This window comes from Wickerhamomyces ciferrii, contig 00001, assembly GCF_000313485.1.
Source record: "Wickerhamomyces ciferrii WGS project CAIF00000000 data, strain NRRL Y-1031 F-60-10, contig 00001, whole genome shotgun sequence".
NCBI classification, from domain to species: Eukaryota; Fungi; Ascomycota; class Saccharomycetes; order Phaffomycetales; family Wickerhamomycetaceae; genus Hansenula; species Hansenula ciferrii.
In genome coordinates this window covers 231380-255893 of record NW_011887739.1, presented here as the reverse complement: position 1 = coordinate 255893, position 24514 = coordinate 231380, and the positions used below count along the sequence as shown (strand labels likewise).

The window sequence follows — 24514 nt, the reverse complement described above, 5'->3', positions numbered from 1 at the left end:
ACCTAGTAACTCTTTACAATTAAACTAATCATAAAATACATCTATTCATAAGTCCATTAATTTCTATACATTTTTATCATTTTTAAAAATATTAATCAATTGTTTTTCAAAAAAAGGTAATAAAGTTTCAATAAATTCAGTCTTCATTTCTTCTCTTGGTATAAATTTTTTCTTATCTTCTGCACTTGTCCCTTCAGTTTCTTCATCTGAATTTTCTTCATCATCTGATTCATCAAGTTCTAAAATATCATCATGATTTAATCCAAAATCATTAGTATTAAAAATTTCAATATTATTAATTTTTTCCCAATTTTTTTCAATTAAATCATTTTGTTTTTGAGTCTTGGTTTCAAGTTTTTTGGAATATATAGAACGTTGTAATTTTATTGAGTTTATAATTGAATCTAATTCCATCAAGATTTCAGATTTATTTTGTGAATTGTTTAATAATTCTTCAATATTTAATTTTTCATCTGAGGTTGAAGTATTTAAATTTTTGGAATTTCTTAAGAAATTTATTATATCATTTAACCAATTTATAATTTGTTCAAAAAATCCATCAGAATCATTTAAGTAAACATTATGTAAAAATTGATAAAAAGCATCTTGATGATTATTCAAAACTTGCATAATTTCATCAACGATTTTATTTGTATCCATTGAATATATATCATTATTTAATTGATCAATTTTTAAAATTAATTCATTCATAAAATTTTCAAAATTTTTAAAAGCAATTTCAATATGAGAATTTTTAAAAAGATTAATTAAAGGTTGATAAAACATTGATAATAAATCTTTTAAAATTGAAGTTAATTCAGGTTCTGACCAAATTTGTTTCAGGATATTTTTATCATTATTTTTAATATATAATTTAAAAACACTTTTTAAATTTGAATATAATTCAGATTTTTCATGATTAATTAAAACATCATCTTTATTTGTTTGTTTTAATTTTTTATATTCTTTATAACTTTCAAAAACTTGACCTATGGAATCATCATCAATTGGTATTAAATCATTTAATTTTGGTGTTATGATGATTGTTAATAATAAATCTGTATTTAGTTGTTTTGATTCTAATTTAATCTCTTCTAATAAGTTGGAATCTTCAACATCATAAATGAAAAATTTTAATCTTTTAATTAAATTTGGATAATTAATTAATTTTAATTCTAATTCATCAATAATTTTTTGTTGATTTTTTAAATCATCATTTAAAATTCCAAAAAATAAAGTTTGTAACAATGATTTTCCACCAAATGGACTTGCCATTAATAAATCAAGCATAGTTTTCATAATCATCATTGGATTTGTAAATTTTAGAATATTAATCATTATACTATATGGTAACATTTTATGAAATCTTTTAACTTGAGAATAAAATTCATATGATGAATCATTTCCCAAAAATAATTGATAAATTGTTGCAGCAATATTAATTTTACACCAATCAATAAAATTTATTAACATTGGTGATAATTGATAAATATGAGATTTAATTTTAATTTCATTAAAAATATCTAATAAACCATTTTCATCTTCTAATAATTTTAATCTTAAAGGTAATGTTTGATTTTTTAATAAAGAAATTTTTTTAAAAGTTTCAGATTGAAATTTAATTTGATTTAATAATAATAAAAAATCTAAATTTTCACGAATTTTTAAATCAATTTCTTCATCTTTTGATAATTTAAATATTTGATTTTTAAATAAAAATTCTTTAATTAAATCACAATGACTAATTTCATCATCTTTTAATAATTCACGTAGATAAGCTCTTAATGAAACTCTTGTTTTTTCTCTTGGTAATTTATTATTTTGTGGTGATGAATTAGGTTCAGTATTATTTGATTTTTCTTTATTTGGAGATTTGAATAAGGATTTGGAAGGTAAAAATTTTGGAGTTTTTGGAGATTTAGGAGATTTTGGTGGTTTTGAAGTATCAATTGATTCAATATCTTGTGATGGATTTATATTTAAATCTTTAAATAAATTTGTTAAACTTTTCCTAATTTCATCATCATTTTTTTTAGAATTAATATCATCTTCATCCTCCTCCTCCTCCTCATCATCATCTTCTTGTACATCACCAATTTCTACTTCAGATTTAACTTTTTTAGGTAAATTTGGTAAAATTTTCCCCGGATATTTTTTCTTCAAATTATGATGTAAATTTTTAAAATCATTATAACGTCTAGCCACAATAATTGTTGAACTTTCATCTAATTCTAATTTTGATTTAATTATAAATTCAAAAACCCATTCATGATTTTTAGTTATATTTAAATTTGACCAAAAATTTTTATTTGATTTTTTAATTAATCTTACACCTGCAACATTAACATTTATTCCATTTATGAAAACATCATTTGAAATATGATTTTGTAAAGTTTCCTTTGATGGAAATATAAGTTTTTCCAGTTTATTATTCTTGGATAAATTTTCTTGTTGACCCATTTCAAATTTATCTTGTTGATAATATAAAGATTCATTTGGAGTACCAATACCAGAATTATAAAACATAAGGATAATTCTTTTCAATTTTAAAGAAATTTTCCTTCTCTTGGTTTCTTCATCTCTATCCATTGATTCACTTAATTGTAAACTCATAAAATGTTCATAAAAGACTTGAACTTTTTTAATCCAAAATAATTGTTGATTTTGATTTTTTGAAGAAAGAAATGGCATTGTAAGGACGAATTTGTTAAAGAAGTATCTTGAAAGAGGGAAGTCAGAAGCAGCAGCAGTACCAGCAGCATCAACATCACCAGCAGCAGCACCATCATCACCATCACCTTTCTTCACAACATATTCATTTGGATCCAATTGAGTAAATGGAGAACCAAATTTCCTTAAAGCCAACGCATCATTGAACTGAACAAACTCTTTTTCCAATTGTAATCTAAGCAATTCTCTCTTGAGATAGTGTTCTCTTGTAGGCGTGAGATCCATTGATTAATTGATTTGTTGCTGTTGTTGTTGATGAATTGTTGATTTGAATTGTTACCGCTGTGAAATTAAAATATAAACAAATAAAGCAACAACCGAACACCGATTAAAGCAAAGTATAAAAGAAGTGGAATATCCATGGAAAGACAAATTATTAAATGAAGATGATGATCAAGAAGATCAAGATGATAATAAAGATAATAGAAGACATGTTACTAAACGAGATGTTCTCTACAATATATTCACATATCACATTCATTATTATTCACTTTGTTCTAATTCATACAATTGTCGTATCTGAGATTCAGCATTCAAGAACTTCTTTGCTTCATTAATTTGTTGTTTCTCTTTAGCGTTAGTCTCCATAGTAGTGATCTCTACTCTTTGCTTTTTACCATCCTTCATTAAACAATCTTGAAATAATCTTTTGAATGGATAACAATTAACTAATCCTCCATTAAATGTACATTCATATTGTGTTATTGATTTTAATGAACATTTAGCATCTGATAATTTTTGATTCAAGTTATATACTCTTTGAAGATCTTCTTGTATTAGTACTGGTGTGGGTGGTGCCATATTAGTCCTTGTGTATTAGTCTTGATATTGATATCCTATATTTTATTACCTTTCTATCAATTGTATCATCAATGTTACTCGTATAATATAGAAATTTGAATTATTGATTATATAATAAATAATTAAAAATATTAAAATGCCAACCACAAGGGTCGAGTGGAAGAACACTGTCATTTCAACACGTGTATGTTTACATTTTTTTTATTTTTAAACATATGTCCAATATGAATTGATTCAACTTGAAATTTCAATGTTAAAACCATAGATTATTTAGTTCTTGACTCAATCTATATCATACACAATGGCCACTCAATTAAAAGACCAATTAGCCAAGCTATATCCATCCCACCAAAAACCAAAAGATTTAAAATTCACCTATGGTACCGCTGGTTTCCGTACAAAGGCAAATATCTTGGATAGTGTGGTATTTACTGTTGGTATCTTAGCATCTTTAAGATCAAAATTCCTTAAAGGTCAAACCATTGGTGTTATGATCACTGCATCACATAACCCTCCTGAAGATAATGGTATTAAAGTTGTTGATCCAAAAGGTGAAATGCTTGAACAAACTTGGGAATCTTATGCAACAATTTTAGCAAATGTTGAAAATCAAGATGAATTATATAATGAAATTATCAAAATTTCTTCAGATTTGAATATTGATCTTGAAATCGAATCAAATGTTATTATTGCTAGAGATTCAAGAGATTCAGGTCCTGCATTAACTCAAGCAACAATTGATGGTTTAGAAACCTTAGGTACTAAATATCAAGATTTTAATTTATTAACAACACCTCAATTACATTATTTAGTTAGATCTATAAATACTTCAAATTTTGGTAAACCAACTGAAATTGGTTATTTTGAAAAATTATCTCAAGCTTTCAAATCAATTATTCATAATCATAATAACTCTACAACTACGGATTTCCAAAAAATTAAAATTACAATTGATGCAGCAAATGGTATTGGTGGTCCAAAAATCCAAGAATTAATTTCAAATTATTTATCTGAATATATTGATTTTGAAATTGTTAATAACAATTATCAAGATCCTCAAGCTTTAAACGTTGGTTCTGGTGCTGATTATGTCAAGACAAATCAATCTTTACCAAATGGTATTAATCCTCATCCATTAAATTTATATTCTTCATTTGATGGTGATGCTGATAGAGTAGTTTTTTATTATACTGATTCCCAAAAAAATTTTAAATTATTAGATGGTGACAAAATTTCAACTTTATTAGCTGGGTTTTTCAAAAATTTATTAGAAAAAATTACTGAATTTAAAGATTCGACTAAAATTGGTGTTGTTCAAACTGCTTATGCAAATGGTAATTCAACAAATTTTTTAACTGATGTCTTAAAAATTCCTGTTGTTTGTACACCAACTGGTGTTAAACATTTACATCATGAAGCTGAAAAATTTGATATTGGTGTTTATTTTGAAGCTAATGGTCATGGTACTGTTTTATTTTCTGATGAATTTATTGAAAAATTATCTGAAAAGACTCCATCATCACCAAATGAAAAAATTGCAATTGATACCATAATTCAATTATCAAAATTAATTAATCAAACTGTTGGTGATGCTATATCAGATTTATTAACCGTATTAATTGTTTTATTCATCAAGAATTGGAATCCATCAAATTGGGATGATGCTTATACAGATTATCCAAATAAATTAGCAAAAGTTATTGTTCCAGATAGATATGTTTTCAAAACAACAGATGCTGAAAGAAAATTAACTTCACCAAATGGATTACAACAAAAAATTGATGAATTAGTTTTAAAATTTAATAATGGTAGATCTTTTGTTAGAGCTAGTGGTACTGAAGATGCTGTTAGAGTTTATGCTGAAGCTTCTACTAGAATTGAAGCTGATCAATTATCAAAAGAAGTTTGTGAATTGGTTAAGAATTCTGTTTGATTTATAAATAATCTATTTACTGTTTTAAATTAGTTATAAAATGCTTTATGTTTTTGTTTATTGAAGGCCCTGATGTAGTTTTTCCGTGATCTAGTAATTCCGATGAGTATGAAAAAAAAATTATTTACCCATGAGACAAACTAACCAGATTATATACTTCCAACATATCAACCAAAACAATGGCAAAAAAGAATAATAAAAAGGATAAAGAAGCTAAAAAAGCTCGTGTTGAAGAAAAGAATAAAAAAAATTTAGCAAAAGCTGAAAGAAATACCAAGAAAAAAGCTAAAAAAACTGGTGAAATTGATGAAGATGATGTTGATATTGATGAAATTTTAGCAAATTATAAAAAAGAACAAGAAGCTTTTGAAGCTATAAATATTGAATCTGTGGAAAGACCTTCTAAAAGAATTAATTCTTCAATGGTTGCTAATCCAAATCATGGTAAAAAGGAATTAATTATATTTGGTGGTGAAAATACCGTGGATAATATTTCTGCTTTTTATAATGATTTATTTACTTATGCCCCAGATTCTGATCAATGGAGGAAAATCACATCAAGGAATAGTCCAATGCCTAGATCATCAGCTGCTATAGCGGCACATCCAAGTGGTGTTATCTTATTACACGGTGGTGAATTCTCAAGTCCAAAACAAAATACTTTTTATCATTATTCTGATACTTGGTTATTAGATTCAACAACAAAAGAATGGACCAAGATTGAAGATAAAAAAAAAGGACCATCTGCTAGATCTGGTCATAGAATTACTATATGGAAGAATTTTTTCATAATGTCTGGTGGATTCCGTGATTTAGGTTCTTCAACTTCTTATTTACATGATCTTTGGGTATTTGATATTACAAGTTATAAATGGACACAAATTGAATTCCCACCAAATCATCCAATTCCAGATGCAAGATCTGGTCATTCTTTGATCCCAGATGCCGATGGTGCATTGTTATGGGGTGGTTATTGTAAAGTTAAAGCTGGTAAAGGTCTTCAAAAGGGTAAGATTTTAACAGATTGTTGGATGTTAAAAATGAAGAGTGATTTATCTGCAATTAGATGGGAAAGACGTAAGAAGCAAGGTTTCCAACCATCACCAAGAGTTGGTTGTTCAATGGTTCATCATAAAGGTAGAGGTGTATTGTTTGGTGGTGTTTATGATTTTGAAGAAACTGAAGAATCTTTAGATTCTTTATTTTATAATGATTTATTTACTTATCAAATTGAAAGTAATAGATGGTATTCATTATCTTTAAGAGCACAAAAGGCTAAACAACAAAAAATTAATAAAAAACAAAATAGAGATGAAGATCTTGAAAATGTTTTAAATTCTATTTTGGAGAAAGCTAAATTAAATGATGATGATCAAGATGATGAAGATGATGATGAAATTGAAGCAGAATTGAAAAAATTTGATGAATCTGAAGAAGAAGAAACTGATAGTGAAAAGAGAGAATATCCAATAGTGAATAGTTTACCACACCCTAGATTTAATGCTTCAACCGCGGTTGTTGATGATACTTTATTCATTTTTGGTGGGGTTTGGGAATTTGGTGAACGTGATTATTCTATTGATAGTTTGTATTCTATTGATCTAGCTAAATTGGATGGTTTGAAAATTTATTGGGAAAATTTGAAACCAATAGAACATGCTGTTAAAGAAGAAGATGAAGATGAAGAAGATGAAGAAGAAGATGACGATGAAGGTGAAGATGACGATGAAGAAGAAACTGAAGATAAGAAATTAGTTGCAGAAGAAGAAGAAGAAGAGGAAGAAGATATAATAGAAGAAGAACCTGAAATTCCAGATCCAAGACCTTGGTTACCACATCCAAAAGCTTTTGAATCTTTAAGAGCTTTCTATGTAAGATCAGGTGCACAATTTTTAGAATGGGCAATTTCTCAAAATAAAGATGCTCGTGGTAAACATTTAAAGAAAAAATCATTTGATTTATGTCAAGATCGTTGGTGGGAAAGAAGAGAACAAATTCGTATTGAAGAAGATAAATTAGAAGAACTTGGTGGTGTTGATGAAGTTATTGAAAAAGATACCACTAAAACTACAAAAACTAGAAGATAGATCATAGATTATTATTAATATAGTATAAAATTTTATTATTTCTAATGTACAATATTTATAAATTTATATATAATGAATGTAATGTTTATATAAATCATGCAAAATGAATACCAACTTGATGGAATGCATATAAAAGTCTCAAGAAATCATTTTGATCACATTTACCAGCTCTTTTTTCAGATAATCCAGTTTCAGTTAGGACTTGATTAATTTTTTCTTTAACAGTTTCTAATAATCCATTTTTTTTACTTGCGTTTTCAACATCCATCATAGCATCACCATCTAATGTAGCTAAATATGTTTTGTAATTTTTTTCTAAAATTTCTAAAATTGTTGTTGATTTAAAACCAGCTGCAATTGTTCTATTCTTTCTAACGAAAACGATTCTTAATAAACCATCCCATTCATTATAATCAACTTGGGGTCTTGGATTTTTAATCTCTATTCTAACAACACTAGATTCAACTTGTGGTGGAGGTCTAAAGTTATTTTTACCAACTTTCATAATATGTGTGACATTTGCCCACATTTGAACATTTGCTGATAATCTACAATATAATGAATCACCTGGTCTTGCTAACAATCTTAATGCAAATTCTCTTTGAAACATCAGTATGGAAACTCTTGGAGGTCTTGGTTGATTTATTAATTTGAAAACTAATGGAGATGAAATTTGATATGGAGTGTTACTAATACATATATCAAAATATGGTAATTCTGTCTTCATAAAATCTCCCAACATAATTTCTAATTTTTTTTCTACTGGTGTACCATGAACTCTTTTAGTTAATTCAGCACCCATTCTTGGATCCATTTCCACAGCAAAAACTTTTCTAGCCCTTTCCAAGATACGAACAGTTAAATTACCAGTACCTGGACCAACTTCTAAAACAATATCTGAAGGTTTAATATTAGCTTTATCAACAATACCTTGAGCTATAAGTGGATTTTTCAAAATATGTTGACCCAAATCTGTATTGAACTTGAAAACAGAGTTCATATGTTTTTCAGCAGCAACTTGGTTTTCACCAGCACCTGAATATTTCTTTTTACTTGTTACTTTGGCCATTATCAACTATACTTTCTAACCAGGGAATGTTTTAAAAGTCTTAATTTATTTCATTTAGAGATCAAGCTCATCGCATAAATTTTTTTCTTATCCAAAAGTAATGTTGGTAAGAACACTCCATCAACAGATTTTCCGCGAATTAGATTTTTGTCCCACTCTTTGAATTCCCAAACTTCCCCCAGAAAACAAACAACAATCACGATCCACAATTACTAAGATTTAATAAAAAGGTCGATCAAAGCTGAAAATTTTGAATATATCAGAAAATGGACAAAACTTTCACCGATGTTCCAAAAGAGATCAAACAAAGAGCAAGACAGTATGTTGAATGAAAGATTGTTATTTTTTCAATCATATACTAATTTCGAATAGTTTCCGTTTGATCTTTGCTGGAGTTCCAGTATTTCTCGTGACAAGTTATTATTTATTCAAAAGAGGTAAGTATAAGAATGGTTTGATTTTGAAAGGGAAGCTGATTTTAACAATTGGAAATAGTCGCATATGATGAAGGTAAAAGAGTTCAAATAGGGGAAAAATTAAGTGATGGGTCGCTTAGACCATTTACAGAAGAGGAAATTAGACAAACTGATGAGCAAAGTTGGCTTACTAAATTGTTTGGTAAAGATAAGACCCAAAGGTAGTCTATCTCATATCAATGTGTGAATTCTTTATTAATAACAGGTTTCATATATATGTGAAATACGTCGTCTCATTGTCGTATTATTGCAAGAGGTCAATCTCATATTTATTATTATTTATTTATATATTTATTAAAACATAAGAACTACATATATCCCGCAAAAATAATTACTTAACATATTTAACATTTATTCCCTAAAAATCACTTCCCATTGTAGTCTCTTATTTGTATAGTTATTATCAACATCTAAATCAAAAAATGAATATATATTACAAAAAAAATTACATCATGTCATGTCTCTTCATTTCCAAATTGGTTTTTCTGGTCTATCTAAAAATCTCTGTGTTCTAACCTCTGCTGATGATCTTCTTTCACCAAGTCTTGAACCACCTCTCTCAATTATTTCTTTTACTGGTGTTGGTTGTGGTAATAATGAACGTCTTCTAGATTCAGAATTTCTTGAACTTGTTCTTTCAACAGGTTTAACCATATAAGATGATCTGACTGGTGTTTGTGGTATCATTGAATGTCTCTTATTCAAAACACCTGCTCTTGATGGTGGCCTATCAGATTGTGTAAGTCTTGTTGATGCCATGGCACTTGCTGGTCTATTCAATTTTCTTTGGATTGATGATTCAACAGGTTGTGACTTATCTTTTGATAATGATCTTTCTCTATCATGAGCTCCCAGACGAGAGCTAGGTCTAGGTATTCTAGAAGCAGTTGGTTCTTTTGATTTAGATAAAACAGGTAATCTTGAAACTGATGACGGTACTTGTAGTGATCTTCTTCTATTTAGATCAGATGGACGTGGGGTTTGGAAAACATCATATTTATGACTATCAATTTTCAAAGCTTCTGGTGTTTGTACTTCTTTAATTGGACTCATTGAAGATTTGCTATCACTTTTATCCGATGGTGGACTTGCAAGATAATTTTTAGCTATTAAATTTTCAGTTTCTTTAGATAATGCTGTTTTTAACTCAGGAATCTTTTGTAGTGAATGTGCATCTAGTGTTGATGAGCCTGGTTTCGATGGTGTACTATCAAGTTTGTTATGTTTATGACTATCAGACAGTATATGTTTCGGCACGTCATTAATATCCTGTTTTATAGCAGATGTTGGATTGGTTTCTATCATAATAGGTTTTAGATTCAATTTACCCATAAAAAATTCACCAGCTCTACTCCTTCTTTTATTCTTTACTGGTGTATTATCACTATCTTCACGTTTCGAATTCCCATCATCTAATGATAAAGTTTTAAATTTCTTAAGTTCCTCCAAATCATCATCATCATCAGCTTCTAAGAAAGGTAAATATTCATCTGGTATTGATTCTTTAACTTCTAGCCAACGTTCAGCTAACCCATTACTTTTTTCCACTGTAGCAAAATCAATTAATTTTTCATCAATAGCTTGGTTTATAACAACAAATGTATTATCAACAATATGTGTAGTATATTTGATTTTCTTTAGAACTTGTGATTCAATTGAAGAGTTGGAATCTTTTAGATGTGATAGTTTTGAAGTTTCTTTTTGTACACTAACAATCATATATGACATTTCTGTATTTAAATAACTGAAAATTTCACTCCATCTTTTATCAACTAATTCAAATTTTAAATCATCAACTTCATTTTGTAGAAAATTCAATTCTTTAATTAATGAATTATATTTTTGTCTTATATTAGCGATATTAATTTCATCTAAATCTTTATGTTTCTCTTGGAACTCTTGAATTTTTGATGGTATAAATTCTAAACTTGCCCTTAATGGATCAACTGTACTTTTCAAATCTAAAAATTCTTCATAAAGTTGATTTTCAATTTCGGTAAGTAAAGGTAATCGAAGACCAGATTTTTGTTTAAATAATTTTTTGGTTAAAAGATCTAGATTGAAATTTGGAGCATGACGCACAGGTGAACTAAATCTTCTTTCATGGATTCTAAAACATTTCTTTAAGCAACTTTCCAATTCATTGTTTATTGAGTTCATTGTAAGATTGAATATTTCATTATATTCAGTAGATACATCAATTTCATTTTTAAATTGTGTAAAATGAGATTGTTTAACCTCTAATGTAATTTCTCCTAGAACATCAAGTTTATCAAATATACCAGAATCAGCAATTTTCTCATCAATTTCAAAATTAGCTTCTAATAAATTTAATGATTGTAACACAAGAGAATCTATTGAATCAATTTTTCTATGGATATCATAATATCTATTTCTTCCTTCTGCAAGCCAGTTTAAATTTTGCTTCAAATCAAGAGGTAGAGTAGAAACAAACTGGAATATCCCCTTAACATCAGTAATATAACTTAATACTTCATCAACAACTTTATCTAACCGATTCAGATCAAATGGCTCTAGGTTCGCGATGCTTTCAAACAAATTGAACTCTGACCGTACCGTAAGTATCTCTGAAAGCCTCTGTACCATATTCCCCTGTTAGTCTAGCAATGTCCTTGTGGTTCTGTGGTGTGTGTTTTGTTGGTTAAAATTGTGTTGATGTCTTTCTAGTTTCAAGTTTGAACTAGTGTATCATGTTTATATTTTGTGTGCCCTTAATTTGTTTGTATTGATTTAGAGCCGATCAAAATCAAAACAAACGCGCGCCAGAGATCAGTCGCGAAAATCGTTCGCGAAATAGTTACCCGTATAATTGTATTTGTATATAGATATTATTCAAAGAAACTATTTATATTAATAAAGTCATTTGTACAATTAAGAGTGGGTATACATAATAGTTAATATAAATATGGGGTTCATATAAATATGCAAAAAAAGATGCTTGAAATTCATTGTTTTTGTTGTACTTCTTCAATCTTATTAGGATTAGACATTGCAGCTTGATCAAAATTTATATCTTCTAAACCTTTTTGAATAATTTCCTTCTTGATAAAATCTTCAGTAAATTCATCAATTTGATCTTCATATCCAGCTTGTTCATTATTATTTGATCCATTTGGATGCTTTTTTGGTTTTTTATCTTCAAGTTCATTTTTATCTTCATTTAATAATCTATATAATGCACTATGTCTATCTGAATATAAACGTTCAAAATTACCAATTTCTGCAACTTTACCATCATAACCCAATACTATAACCATATCAGCTTTTCTAATTGTTGATAAACGATGTGCAATGGAGATTGTGGTTAATTTTTCATCCTTCATTAATTGTTGTAATGTTAAATTAATTGCATATTCACTTTTGCTATCTAATGCAGATGTAGCTTCATCCAAGATTAGAACAGCTGGATTTTTAATTAATGCTCTTGCAATGGAAATTCTTTGTTTTTGACCACCTGATAATAAAGCACCTCTTGGACCAATTATAGTATCATAACCATCTGGAAATTTTGTAATAAAATCATGACAATTTGCCTTTTTAGCAGCTTCAATTATTAAACTTTCATCAACATTTGTTTCTTTTAATCCATATGTAATATTATCACGAATTGTACCAGACATTAAAATTGGTTCTTGTTGAACAACACCAAGATGTCTTCTTAAACTTTTAACACTATATTCTGAAATATCATGACCATCAAGTAAGATTTGACCTTTTGTAACATCATAATAACGTAATAATAATGATGTTACAGTAGATTTACCTTTACCTGAAGGACCCACTATACAAACATTTGAATTTTGTGGGATTTTAAAGTTTAATTCATTGAATATTTGAATTTTTGGTCTTGTTGGATATGAAAATGAAACATCTTTAAATTCAATTTCACCCTTTGGTTTAAAGACTAATGGTTCACCAATAGTTGCATGAATTTTTGGTTCTCTATCAATTAATTCAAAAAGTCTTGATGCTGCACCTGTACCTTTCATTAATTCTGAATAAAAATTAGCTAAATTATATGTAGCATTACTTGCATATTCTGAATACATCATAAATGCAGCTAAGTCACCAACAGTCATTGAACCTCTAGCGACTAAGACAGCACCATAACATAAAATAAGTAAAAATGAAGAATCACCAATCAATGAATAACCAGTATAAAATTTAGCATTTAAATAAGCTTCTTGTCTACCTAATCTAAATACATTCCTTATAGCACTATTATATTTACGTAATTCTTTACCTTCAGCGACAAAACTTTGTACTGTTTTAATACCACTTAATTGTTCTTCACCAACTCTTGTTAAATTACCAGTAGCTTGTTGAATTTTTCTAGAAATTGCACGAACTCTTGTACCAAACGCTAGCGCACCCATAATAACAACTGGGACAAATACAAACACAACTGATGCTAATTGTGGACTAATCATAACCATTGCACCAATACCAGCAGTACCAACAATCCCAGCTTTGAAACCATCACTTATATTTTGAGTCATAGAACGAGAAACAATGAAAGCATCAGCACCTAATCTTGAAATTAAATCACCAACTTTATTAACATCAAAAAATTCAGCATCTTGAGATATAGTTTTTTTAATAACATTTGATCTTAATCTAGCAACCATTTTTTCACCAAGAATTCTTAATAAAATAATACGACCATAATTTGCAGTGATACCCACGGTTAATAAAGCTGCAACAACACCAATGAATTGATATAATGATAATCCATATATGATTGGTGGTAATTCACCATCAATAATGTTTTTTGTGGAATCTATAACAAGACCATAAGCTTTTGGAAGCATAAGACCCACAGCACATGATATTAACAATAAAAATATGGCAACTGCTAAAAGTTTACTATCATATTTGATCAATCCAAATAATCTTCTTAAGTCACCCCATGCTAAAGATGTTTGACCTTGTTGTGTTTGTTGTGATGATTGTTCAGATTTTGATTGATCAATTGAATCTTTACTTTTTTGTTGGGTTCCTACTGCTTGAGGTTTATCATTTAAATTTGGATGTATTTTTTGTGATGGTGAATCATTTGATTGTGAATATGAACGATTCAGTATTGAATAATTTATTATTGGATCTTTTTTATTTATTAAATTAGATATTAATGGATTTGATCTATATTTTATATTTTTGGAGATTGTAGAGAATTTTGAACTTGAAATATCACCATATTGATTTATTTTTGAAGGATTCAATAATGATTGTTTCACTAGACAATTTGAAACCACAGAAAGTTTTGATATTGGACGTTGAGCTAACTTGAAAGATGGTTTCAGTATGAAAAACATGACTCTTACTATTTCTTTATATGGATCTTTGCATTAGTTGAAGTTGAAAAATTGTTTATGACAAAGACGATGAATATTTAATAACAGAGATTTGATTAAAATTAGCTGAGAATAAAAAGCGAATATTGATGAATATAAAATGCAAATGAAGAACTTTCCATCAATTTATAAAAAGTCAATGTGTTGATCGAAATGGCACCTTTTCCACTTTATTTGGTCATATAAATTTTAACTCCAGGCTCCAAAAGTCCATTTGTGCTGGGAAACGAACGCTGCCGAGTGTGCGTATCGGTGAAAGAAAGCCTACAAATGGATCCACTACTATGAACTACTAGTAATTGATTACTACAAGTATCAACTACAATTGTATGTGTTCAATGCGTTTTGTATGGACATTTATTTCATTTTAAAGTGTATGTTTTGTAGTCATAATGAATTTTAAATTGTATCTCTAATGTTCAGTTAGCATAAGCTTATTTCTTTAATGGTTGAGCATCTTGAGCAACACCGTTGACGAATTTAAGAACTTTAGCATCTGAAGCTTCTCTGGCCTGCACTTTTTGAGTGTTGAATTCTGGCTTCAAAGATTTTCTGACAGTTGAAGCAGCGATTTGTAAGTATTTGTTAAATCTGTTGATGTGATTGTTAGTATTTTGTTGAGCCATATTGACTTGAGATCTGGCAACAATTGAGCACAACAAGCCAATTGTTGTCCCCAATTGTCTCCCTCCATGGTGTTGACACGTACGAAAAACCAGCTTTTCTCCAGGAAGACATTGTGAATATGAATGATTTGATCTAGTTGACTTGGAACTTGTTCTCTCTCAATTCATTCAAAGTGTCTGTTTAATCTCCCTTTAATTCTTGAAAAACACCAAATTCTGAACAAATTTGATTTGTTCTGAAAATTACGCCTGGAAATGGTAGACTTCCTAAAGAGGTAGCCAAGTGGGTTTCTAATTAGTATTCATAAAATTCAGTAATCAGGGTTACATCTGTGGATTCGCGAAGAAAATATATTTAATACCCATGCGATGAGATGAGCTTTGAATGGATCTCTGTTTGATTGTGGTTGTAAAGGTTCAAAGGGTCCAAGGTTCATAATGACAGTCTCTAGAGATCATTACTACAAGCTCAGTAGTGACATTGAGCAAGAAAGAATCACTTCTTCAATCGCATTACTTACAGAGTTAAGTGAAGCTAATGATGAATCTGAATGGGAATATGCATTAACTAGATTGATTAAAGGTCTTTCATCTTCAAGAGGTTCTTCAAGAGTTGGGTTTTCTACATGTTTAACAGAATTGATCAATATAAGACGTGAAAATGGTTCATTATCCCTAAAGCAATTACTTGAGCTCATAAACACCAATACTAAAGTTTCAAGCTCAATGAATGGTAAAGAAGAACGTGCTGTCTTGTTTGGTAAATTATTTGGTTTACAATGTATTTCTAATGTTAATTCTGGTGTTTTTGCCTCAGATATCTCAAGTGAAAATTTCAAATTATTCACTGATAACTTATTCGATCTTGCTTCACAAAAATCATGGATTAGAGAACCAACCTTATTTACAATGGTTGGATTATTAGGTTCAGTTTATTCTAAATTAAGTGAAGATTTAATTCTTTACGTTTTCACAAAATTAGATGAATATCAATTATCATTAACCACTGAAGGTGTTGCCTTATATCTATCTGTCCCTTCAACTTTCAGAAATACTACATTAAATTCAACAACATTCCAAAATCCAACTTGGAAAGAAGCTGATCCATTAAAACAAGTAAATATTGCATCTTTAGCTAAAGTATTGAAAGATGTTTCCACTGGTGATGATTCGGATGATAACAATACAAAAGGTAATAATAAAAAAAAGGGTTCTTGGTCACCAAGATTACATTTTGTTTGGCCATTAATTGTTAAAGAATTAACATCACTTAATAATAATAATAATGAACCAATTGATCAACAAGTTGAAAATTCTAAAAAAAGAAAAAAATCAAGTAATGAAGGTAGAAAAAAATCCAAATCAAATGGTAAAAATCCAAATAATTCCACTTCAGAATATATTAATATTGCAGAATTTTGGAAAGTTATTATTGACGAAGGGTTCTTTAGTGAAAAAGCTTCACATGAACGTAAATTTTGGGGATTTGAAATTTTTGAATTATTATTCGAATCAGTCCAACCAGAACAATCATCTCCATTATTTACACAAAATTTTATGAGAACTTTAATTAATCAAACTTCAGATAGTAATAGATTATTAAATAAAGTTGCCAAAAAGACATTAAACAAAATAACAGAAATTTCAATAAATCAACCAGAAAAGATTATTCATGTTTTACAAAATGTCCTAATTGGTGATTTTGGTAGTTTACAATTTGATAGATTAACAAAATCTAAAACTGTGGAAAAATTATTAACTGAATCAAAAGCAAATTCAACAATTGCAAAATTTTTCATAAATGTATTGAAGAATCCAATTGTTAAAAATCAAGATTCAGGTAAAGAATCTGAACTTAAAACACAAAAATGGGCAATTGATCAATTATTACATCTTGTTCGTGGTAAGAAATCTTCAATTGATATTGAAACTGATTTAAAATGGTTAGACTCAGTATTGAAATCATTAGTCCATATTGCCTTTTTCAAAAAATCAGATGAAGAAGAATCACCAATTGCAGAATTTGCTCAAGAAAGATTGAATTCCATCTTATCAGATGTTGTTACCATTGAACGTACTGATAATCAAACATGGTCTTTCAAGACATTAAGTTTCTTAACTGAATATTCTGGTGAAAAAGTACCAATTTTTGAATTTGATGAAGAATTAGGTTCAGTTAAGGATAAATCTTTGAAAATTTTAAAAAAAATTAGAAATAAAAGAGAAAGTTCAAAACATATTGATAATTCAAGACTTTTAGTTTTTGAATTATTATTTTCTATGGTTACAATTCAATTATTTTCTGGTGGTGCAGAATCTGTTGATACTTTACAAGAATTACAAGATTATTATCATGCTCATAAAAAGGAAAGCGCTGATGATGAAGATAATGATGATCAACAAGATAGTATTATTGGTATTGTTGAAATTCTACTAAATTTTGTTAGTCAAAAAAGTTCATTATTGAAAAAATTAAGTATGATTGTATGGGAAAATTTTTGTGAAAAAATTGATTTAGGTGCATTAGAATTATTATTTGATGTTATAAAGACCAAGGAAAATAAAGAAGGTCAAAAAGCATTATTTGAAGGTGAAGATGAATTTGTGGATGAAGATGAAGAAGAAGAAGAACATAGTCATGATCATGATGATGATGATGACGAAGATGAAGAAGAAAGTGATAGTGAAAGTAGTGGTGATGAAGAAGATGAAGATGAAGATAACGATGAAGTTTCTGAATTAGATAAAAAGACAAATCTTGCATTAGCTGAAGCTTTAAACATTTCTCAACATAATGGGGAAGTTACATTTTCAAGTGATGATGAAGATGATGATATGTCTGATGAATCTATGGATGATGAACAAATGATGGCTATTGATGGACAATTATCAAAAATTTTCAAACAACGTCGTGATGCTTTAGACAACATTCAAACTGGTAATAAAAGAAAAGCTGAAGTTCAAGATGCAAGATCAAACATCTTGTTGTTTAAACATCGTATTCTTGATTTACTTGAAACTTTTGCTAAGAAAAATCCAAATAGTGAATTACTTGTTTATACAGTGGAACCATTATTAACAGGTTTAAAATTAACTTTAGATAAATCATTAGGTACAAAGATTCATAAATTATTGAAGAATAGAATTTGTAAATCAAAAATTGAAATCAAAACTCTTGATAAAGATTATTTATTTGAATTACTAAAAAACATCCAAACAGATTCATTAAAAACATCAAATACAAATGATTTTAATCTTTCATCATCACAATGTTCAATCTTCATTTCAAAACAAATTTTAGCATTAGATGAAACTTCAGCTGATTTAATTATTGATCAATATACTGAATTATTGAAAAAATGGTGGACTAAGAAAAATTCAAGATTAACAAGTTCAATATTTTTCGATTTTATCAATTGGTTAAGTTCCAAAAGAAGTCAAAATTAGATAATTATACAACTCATATATAGATGTATTATACTACGTTTTGTATCATATGATATACCAATCGCGTAGTTCTTGAACATTTCATAATCGCATGTCATTAGTATATACTGGATGTTAAGAATTGATTGCATAACACTTAAAATAAAAGGATTCATCATGAGAATTGAAATTTAAAACAGTAATAATACAATAAGAATCAATAAAAATACATCAAAACAAAAATAGAAAATACAATTAATCATAAAATAATAAAGCAAAACAATAATTTTTTAGCAAAGAATCAAAGCAAAATCAAAAGGGATAAAATAAGTGGTATCATTTTGAAGAATATGGGTATCTAAACGTTCTTTTGTATCATCCAAATTTTGTTCATTAAAAACTTCAAGTACTTTCAGGTATTTCCTTTTTAATAGAATCAGATTCATGATTTTGAGGAGCTGCGGATTTTGCTTTTGCCTCATTACTTCTTTTATCACTTTCAATTCTATTATTTATCAGGAAAATAGCAGTTTGATTACCAGCACTTGTACCAACTAACGTTATTTTACGTTCTTTAGATTCTGGATTTGGATCAGCAATTTGAATTTTAGAACCTGAAGTATCTTTAATCAGTTTTATATTTTTACCACTTTTACCAATAACATTACCAACATATTCATTAGGTATGAAAATTTCTTGTGTAATTTGTGGACTACCACCAACGCCACCAGTTGAGCTTGCTAATGGTAAAGTTAATGGATTTATAGGTACATTCATAGAAAATGGTGGTCTTTGTTGAAATTTCCCATTATGATTTCTATTATGTTGTGGTCTTGCAAAATTATTAAATTGTAATAATTGACGTTGATCAAATTGTGGCAGTTGACCAAAATTCATCATTCCATTGAACAGTAATGGGTTTGGTGGCAGCCCCGGTTGATGATGTTGTAAATGATGTTGTGGAAGATTAAGGTGTTGCTGTTGTTGCTGTTGATGATGTTGGTGTTGTTGACCAGGATCATAAAATATGACTTTCCCTTTGAAGTTTGGTTTATGAGTCAACACTGTTTGTGCAACATAATAAGTTGCAATATGAATAGAATCAGCTACACCTGCTATTGTTAGACAACGATCTGTAGAAAATGGCATTGAATGACTACTTGCATTCAATTTAGCTGCTGAATTTTCTTCAATTTCTTTGAATTTACCACCTTGTTTACCAATAACATAACCAATAACTTGATGTGGTATGAGTAATTGTAATGCAAAATGATGTGAATCAACAGTTGATGGAACGTTTTCCTCTTCATCTAATATAGCTCTTGTCATTAAACCAAAAGCTTTAGCAACATTCTCTGCAGGACCTCTAACATGGATAACACGTTCAGTAACACCACGAATATTCTCACTAACGTTTATTCTAGTTCCTGATACTTCTTTAATATGACTAATCTTTTCACCACCTTTTCCTACAACTAATGCGGCTTCTTTAACTTGACACAACATTCTAAAATGAACATAAGTAGGATCACCATCTTGATGAACTTTATGACTAGAAATGGCCCTTGAACCTTCGGATGACTCGCCTCCAACAGCAGCAGCAATAGCGGAGTTGATATCGTTATTCTCTTGATTGTCTTCTGTTTTGATCATATCATGATCTTGTGCACCGTCTTCATCCTGTGCCTCAACAACTTCAGCGTCCAGCGCGACTCTCTTGATCCCAGAGTTTGACTGGTCCACAGCATTGACCTCTTCGTTCTTTCGCTTGAGCATGGCTTTCCTCTTTGAATAGCAGATATTATGTGATTGATAGCAAACAGCTGAAGTCTGATAGATGTGAAAGTTCAGTGTTTTGTTGAATCGCGTGTACTTTGAATTTTGTGCCTTGATTTAATTTACAATTTACCATTTGAAGGAAAAATTCGCGGTCTGTGATGGCGATTTTGAAATAACTTTTGTTTATCAACAAGTTGAATGGTTTGGAAACAGGTGAAAGCAAAGGATATTATGAGTCAAGAAGAAGCTGAGAGAGACAAACAGGAAGAAGAGTACATTGAAGAGGAAGACGAGGATTTCGATCCAGAAAACGGTGAGTTTTTACGACAATTATCAAGTTGAATATTACTAATTTCTATATAAAGCTCAAGATGATAACTTTTCCAGTGATGATAATGAAGAAGATGAGAAAGTAAGAAAGCCTGTGAAAGGATCTAAAAAGGGTGCTAAAGGACAAGTGAATGATGATGGTTTGGATTATGAGAAAGAAGTTAAAAGTGCAAATTATAGTAGAATAGAAAGTTCGGAAGGTGGATTAATTAAAACAAGAACTCAAAGAGCCCAGGAAGAATTACAATCAAAACAATATAAAGATGTGAATAATGTTCAAAGCTCAGTTGATGTAAATGATCTTTGGAAGCAATTACAAGAACAATCACAGGCAAGATTGAAAAATCGTTATAGTTCATCATCTCCATCACCTTCATCTGATAATATTCAACCATTAAATTCAAATGAACAAATCAAGATTAAAAGAAAATATGAATTTGCAGGTGAGATTGTTACAGAAGAGAAATTGGTAAATAAAGATTCTGCAGAAGCTAGAGAATATTTAAATTCAATTAAAAATAATCCAAAATCTGAAATTGAAACTAAAAATGGTTCTAAAGATTCTAAAGATGGAAAAGAATTAAAACAACATGATGGACCAAGATTAAGAATCAAAAGGAAAAGACCACCGTTATTAGAAGGTATAATAAGTGGTGCTATAAAACCAAAATTCAATACATTAGAAAAATCCAAATTAGATTTTGCACAATTTGTTGATAAAGAAGGTATTGATGATGAATTAAGACAACATAATAAAGATGGTTATTTAGAAAGACAAGATTTCTTGAGTAGAGTGGAATTTTTCAAAGATAATCAAATTAAAGAAATTAGAAAAAAGGAGTTGGCTAATAAACAATAGAACTGACTGGTCCTTCATCAAATCATTCGCCATTATATATAAATCTTTACGACCGTTATGAAATAGATGTATTAAAATATGTATAATTTTTTCATTATAAACTTAATTTAGCAAGTTTCAATATATATATATATAGCAATTATAAACTTATGACCAATATATATATTGAGTTTCCAAATTAATCATTCAATAGCTAATTAATATAATCTGACAAATTTTCATCCTCTGGTTGATCCAAGCCAAGATCATACCTGAGGTGCCTCAATACATAAAAATCATGTCTTTTGAGCTCCCTTTGCCAATCGATATTATCTGCATTATCCGAAAGAATCCTCGATCGGTTAAAATCCATCAATATAATCTCTCCTGTATCTTTAGTTTTTGAAACATTTTCCAAGCGAATATCTCCATGAGAAATACCTAATGAATGCAATTTCTTGACTACTGGGATTAAACCACCACTAACATCAGCTTCATTTTCCAATGACACCAAATTATCTAAATATTCAAATGCAGCAAATGATCCCAATTCAGGCGCAGACCATTTGTTCTCATCAATAATGACACCTGAAGTGATGAATAAAGGAACCTTCAAGCATTCATCAGGCTTGTTATTCATGAGCTTCTCATTGTTATAATACCTAACAATTTTATTCACATTCACTTCATCATGAACATTGTGGTTTAAAAACTTTTGAGTATATTTTTTAGCACGTTTGAATGAGAAAAACTCATCTTCTTCGTGATCTATTAGCTGTTCCATCATATCATCTTTTATGTACACTTTAATCAAAATTTTTGAATCTGGCTTTTGGGTTATCAATTGTTGCAAGTGATCTTTATCATCTTCATATATATAGTTCATTATTAAATCATGAAAGTCTTTGCAATTAACTAGATAAAGTGTACTAAGTGATGGGTGATCAAGTTTATTGAGTTTTGTAACCTTATTATACCCTATAACTGGTTCATGAAAATAACTATTAAAAATATCCCTTGATGTAGGCGCATCGGTTCTAGATGCAGTACCAGCTGAATGAATACCACTTTGACGGGACATAGCTTGACTCATGTTTGAGCTTGGTGGTACATCTCTAGATTCTGAATGACTAGATGTTGACGAATGAGAGCTATCACTAACATTATCACTAAACTCATCAACGAAGTTACGTCTCAAAATTTGCCAAAATGAATCATCAGTACTATCATCTTCATGACCAAATAATGCAGCTCTTGCAATGAAAATAGCAAATAATAGTGTTGACTCCACCCTATTTAACTGGTTGAGAGTCTGGTGACCTTGATTCCTTGGAGCTTTCAAAAACCTATCATTTGATATTATACAATCTAATGTTACTGATTTAGTCTCCAAGATACTTTTGAGATCATTCTTCTCTTTTGGAATACAATAAAAGAAACTATATTCATTATCAGTGATTACTCCAAAACGTAGTTTCAATGAAATTGAGTATTTAAATGCTTGGGTGGATATTTTCTTAAATTTTGATGAAGTTTTGATAAATTTATCCATTTTCATTTGGCTCGAGGAACTTTCTCTAAACACACGTGGTTTCTTTGATTCAATCAACATAATAGGAGATGTAACTGGAGAGTTAATAGCAGCGCTGATATGATTGAAGAGTAGCACAATGTCAATCCTTTTGTTATTTGGAGTAGTAAATTCAAATGCTGGGTGACTTTGCCCAATACTCTGTTTGACTGATATGTTTGTACTATTGTTGATCATGAGAGCCCTTTTATTTGTATCTTTTTCAGTAGCAAAATTCAACAACTTCAGTACTGGTGCTACTACATCATTGTAATAGCTTAAACTATGTTTGTATTCAGGATCCGTGGTATGATCAGCAAAATGTTGTCCATTAAAAGCATCACTTAGTAGATTGTTATAAAATTCAAGCATCACTTCCAAACCATATCCATCCGCTGTACTAGGTTCTAGCAACTCATCTAATTTAATTTCTAATTTATCAACTTCACCATCAATCCATTCAGTTGGTAATTCATCATATTGAAAATTTATACTATCATTGGTATTACCTGTAGAAATGGACCGCTTCATGCCTAAACCTTTTTGAGATAAATATGTATCTGGCGGATCGAGAGATTCAGCAGCATTTCTTAGCATAAAACTTCTCTCGTCATTATTGGGAATTGGCCTGTAGTTATTTGAAGTATTAGCATGATCATCTGTGAGTTTATTTTGATTCTCCAAAGTTAAGTCAATTTCTGTATGAAGCACTTTAGTTGAACATAAAGATTTTGGGAATACAAAGAGCATCTTGTATATTTTAGCGAACAATTTTTGATCTAAGCATGCATTTCCGAACTGGGTTTTAAGGATCCATTCTCTTATCCTTTCTTTGCTGGTTAGATAAGAAGCTAACACTTGTATTAGACTTAGATTTATGATAATTGGATGAAAAGGATTCCGAGTTACTTGAAATATCTTCCAAAACCTTGTATTTCGAATTGTTTTAGTCAATAATTCTTCATCCACATTCTTCAATATTGCTTCTTTGTGGTCATCAAAATATCTTTGAGCATCAAGAATCGACATTGGTTTTAGTATAATTCGTTCTTTGATACTTTGGTACTCGGCTTGTAAACCGGTACTGGGATCATCTGGAATGAAAGGAATGTATGAAGGTGGAAATATTGAGTTCATGATACTCTCAAAATTATCATAATTTGTCGAAGACATATCGAGCTGCATTGATCTTTTATAACCGTAATCTATATATATACAATTATGATCATGATTAAATTAGGATATATCGTTCCCTGAATTTTTAATATTTAATATATAATTATATAAGCTGATCATTGCATGCAAATTTAAAAATAATAAAATTCTCAAATAAAATTCTCAAATTTAATTCGCGAATTTATTTGCGCTTATATATATATTAGATTTATATATATTATAATAAATTAATATAATCATTATAATCAAACCAGCAGCTCACATGTGTGAAGCTATATTAAATATTATATAATAGTTA

General features: G+C 29.2%; 11 protein-coding genes across 11 annotated transcripts; 4 read left to right on the top strand and 7 right to left on the bottom strand.

Moving 5' to 3' along the window:
• Window positions 1–63: 63 nt before the first annotated feature.
• On the bottom strand, window positions 64–2955 carry LEC1 (Lec1p; the record flags this gene model as incomplete). The annotated part of the gene is made up of 1 exon (XM_011279341.1): window positions 64–2955. The coding sequence occupies one exon, from the start codon at window positions 2953–2955 to the stop codon at window positions 64–66; it is 2892 nt and encodes a 963-aa protein (XP_011277643.1).
• A 258-nt stretch (window positions 2956–3213) lies between these two features.
• Window positions 3214–3531, bottom strand: SOM1 (Som1p; the record flags this gene model as incomplete). Its single annotated transcript, XM_011279340.1, has 1 exon — window positions 3214–3531. One exon carries the CDS (start codon window positions 3529–3531, stop codon window positions 3214–3216), a length of 318 nt encoding a protein of 105 aa, XP_011277642.1.
• Window positions 3532–3832: 301 nt separating this feature from the next.
• Window positions 3833–5464, top strand: PCM1 (phosphoacetylglucosamine mutase PCM1; the record flags this gene model as incomplete). Its single annotated transcript, XM_011279339.1, has 1 exon — window positions 3833–5464. The coding sequence occupies one exon, from the start codon at window positions 3833–3835 to the stop codon at window positions 5462–5464; it is 1632 nt and encodes a 543-aa protein (XP_011277641.1).
• Window positions 5465–5643: 179 nt separating this feature from the next.
• On the top strand, window positions 5644–7551 carry KEL3 (Kel3p; the record flags this gene model as incomplete). Its single annotated transcript, XM_011279338.1, has 1 exon — window positions 5644–7551. One exon carries the CDS (start codon window positions 5644–5646, stop codon window positions 7549–7551), a length of 1908 nt encoding a protein of 635 aa, XP_011277640.1.
• A 94-nt stretch (window positions 7552–7645) lies between these two features.
• Window positions 7646–8620, bottom strand: DIM1 (putative dimethyladenosine transferase; the record flags this gene model as incomplete). Its single annotated transcript, XM_011279337.1, has 1 exon — window positions 7646–8620. One exon carries the CDS (start codon window positions 8618–8620, stop codon window positions 7646–7648), a length of 975 nt encoding a protein of 324 aa, XP_011277639.1.
• Window positions 8621–9561: 941 nt separating this feature from the next.
• KAR9 (Kar9p) lies at window positions 9562–11703 on the bottom strand (the record flags this gene model as incomplete). The annotated part of the gene is made up of 1 exon (XM_011279336.1): window positions 9562–11703. The coding sequence occupies one exon, from the start codon at window positions 11701–11703 to the stop codon at window positions 9562–9564; it is 2142 nt and encodes a 713-aa protein (XP_011277638.1).
• A 359-nt stretch (window positions 11704–12062) lies between these two features.
• Window positions 12063–14432, bottom strand: MDL2 (ATP-binding cassette permease MDL2; the record flags this gene model as incomplete). The annotated part of the gene is made up of 1 exon (XM_011279335.1): window positions 12063–14432. The coding sequence occupies one exon, from the start codon at window positions 14430–14432 to the stop codon at window positions 12063–12065; it is 2370 nt and encodes a 789-aa protein (XP_011277637.1).
• A 1103-nt stretch (window positions 14433–15535) lies between these two features.
• POL5 (DNA-directed DNA polymerase) lies at window positions 15536–18544 on the top strand (the record flags this gene model as incomplete). The annotated part of the gene is made up of 1 exon (XM_011279334.1): window positions 15536–18544. The coding sequence occupies one exon, from the start codon at window positions 15536–15538 to the stop codon at window positions 18542–18544; it is 3009 nt and encodes a 1002-aa protein (XP_011277636.1).
• Window positions 18545–18925: 381 nt separating this feature from the next.
• PBP2 (telomere maintenance protein PBP2) lies at window positions 18926–20299 on the bottom strand (the record flags this gene model as incomplete). The annotated part of the gene is made up of 1 exon (XM_011279333.1): window positions 18926–20299. One exon carries the CDS (start codon window positions 20297–20299, stop codon window positions 18926–18928), a length of 1374 nt encoding a protein of 457 aa, XP_011277635.1.
• Window positions 20300–20500: 201 nt separating this feature from the next.
• Window positions 20501–21491, top strand: SWC5 (Swc5p; the record flags this gene model as incomplete). The annotated part of the gene is made up of 2 exons (XM_011279332.1): window positions 20501–20619; window positions 20690–21491. The coding sequence occupies 2 exons, from the start codon at window positions 20501–20503 to the stop codon at window positions 21489–21491; spliced, it is 921 nt and encodes a 306-aa protein (XP_011277634.1).
• A 193-nt stretch (window positions 21492–21684) lies between these two features.
• On the bottom strand, window positions 21685–24225 carry BN7_107 (uncharacterized protein; the record flags this gene model as incomplete). Its single annotated transcript, XM_011279331.1, has 1 exon — window positions 21685–24225. The coding sequence occupies one exon, from the start codon at window positions 24223–24225 to the stop codon at window positions 21685–21687; it is 2541 nt and encodes an 846-aa protein (XP_011277633.1).
• Between the last annotated feature and the right edge of the window lie 289 nt (window positions 24226–24514).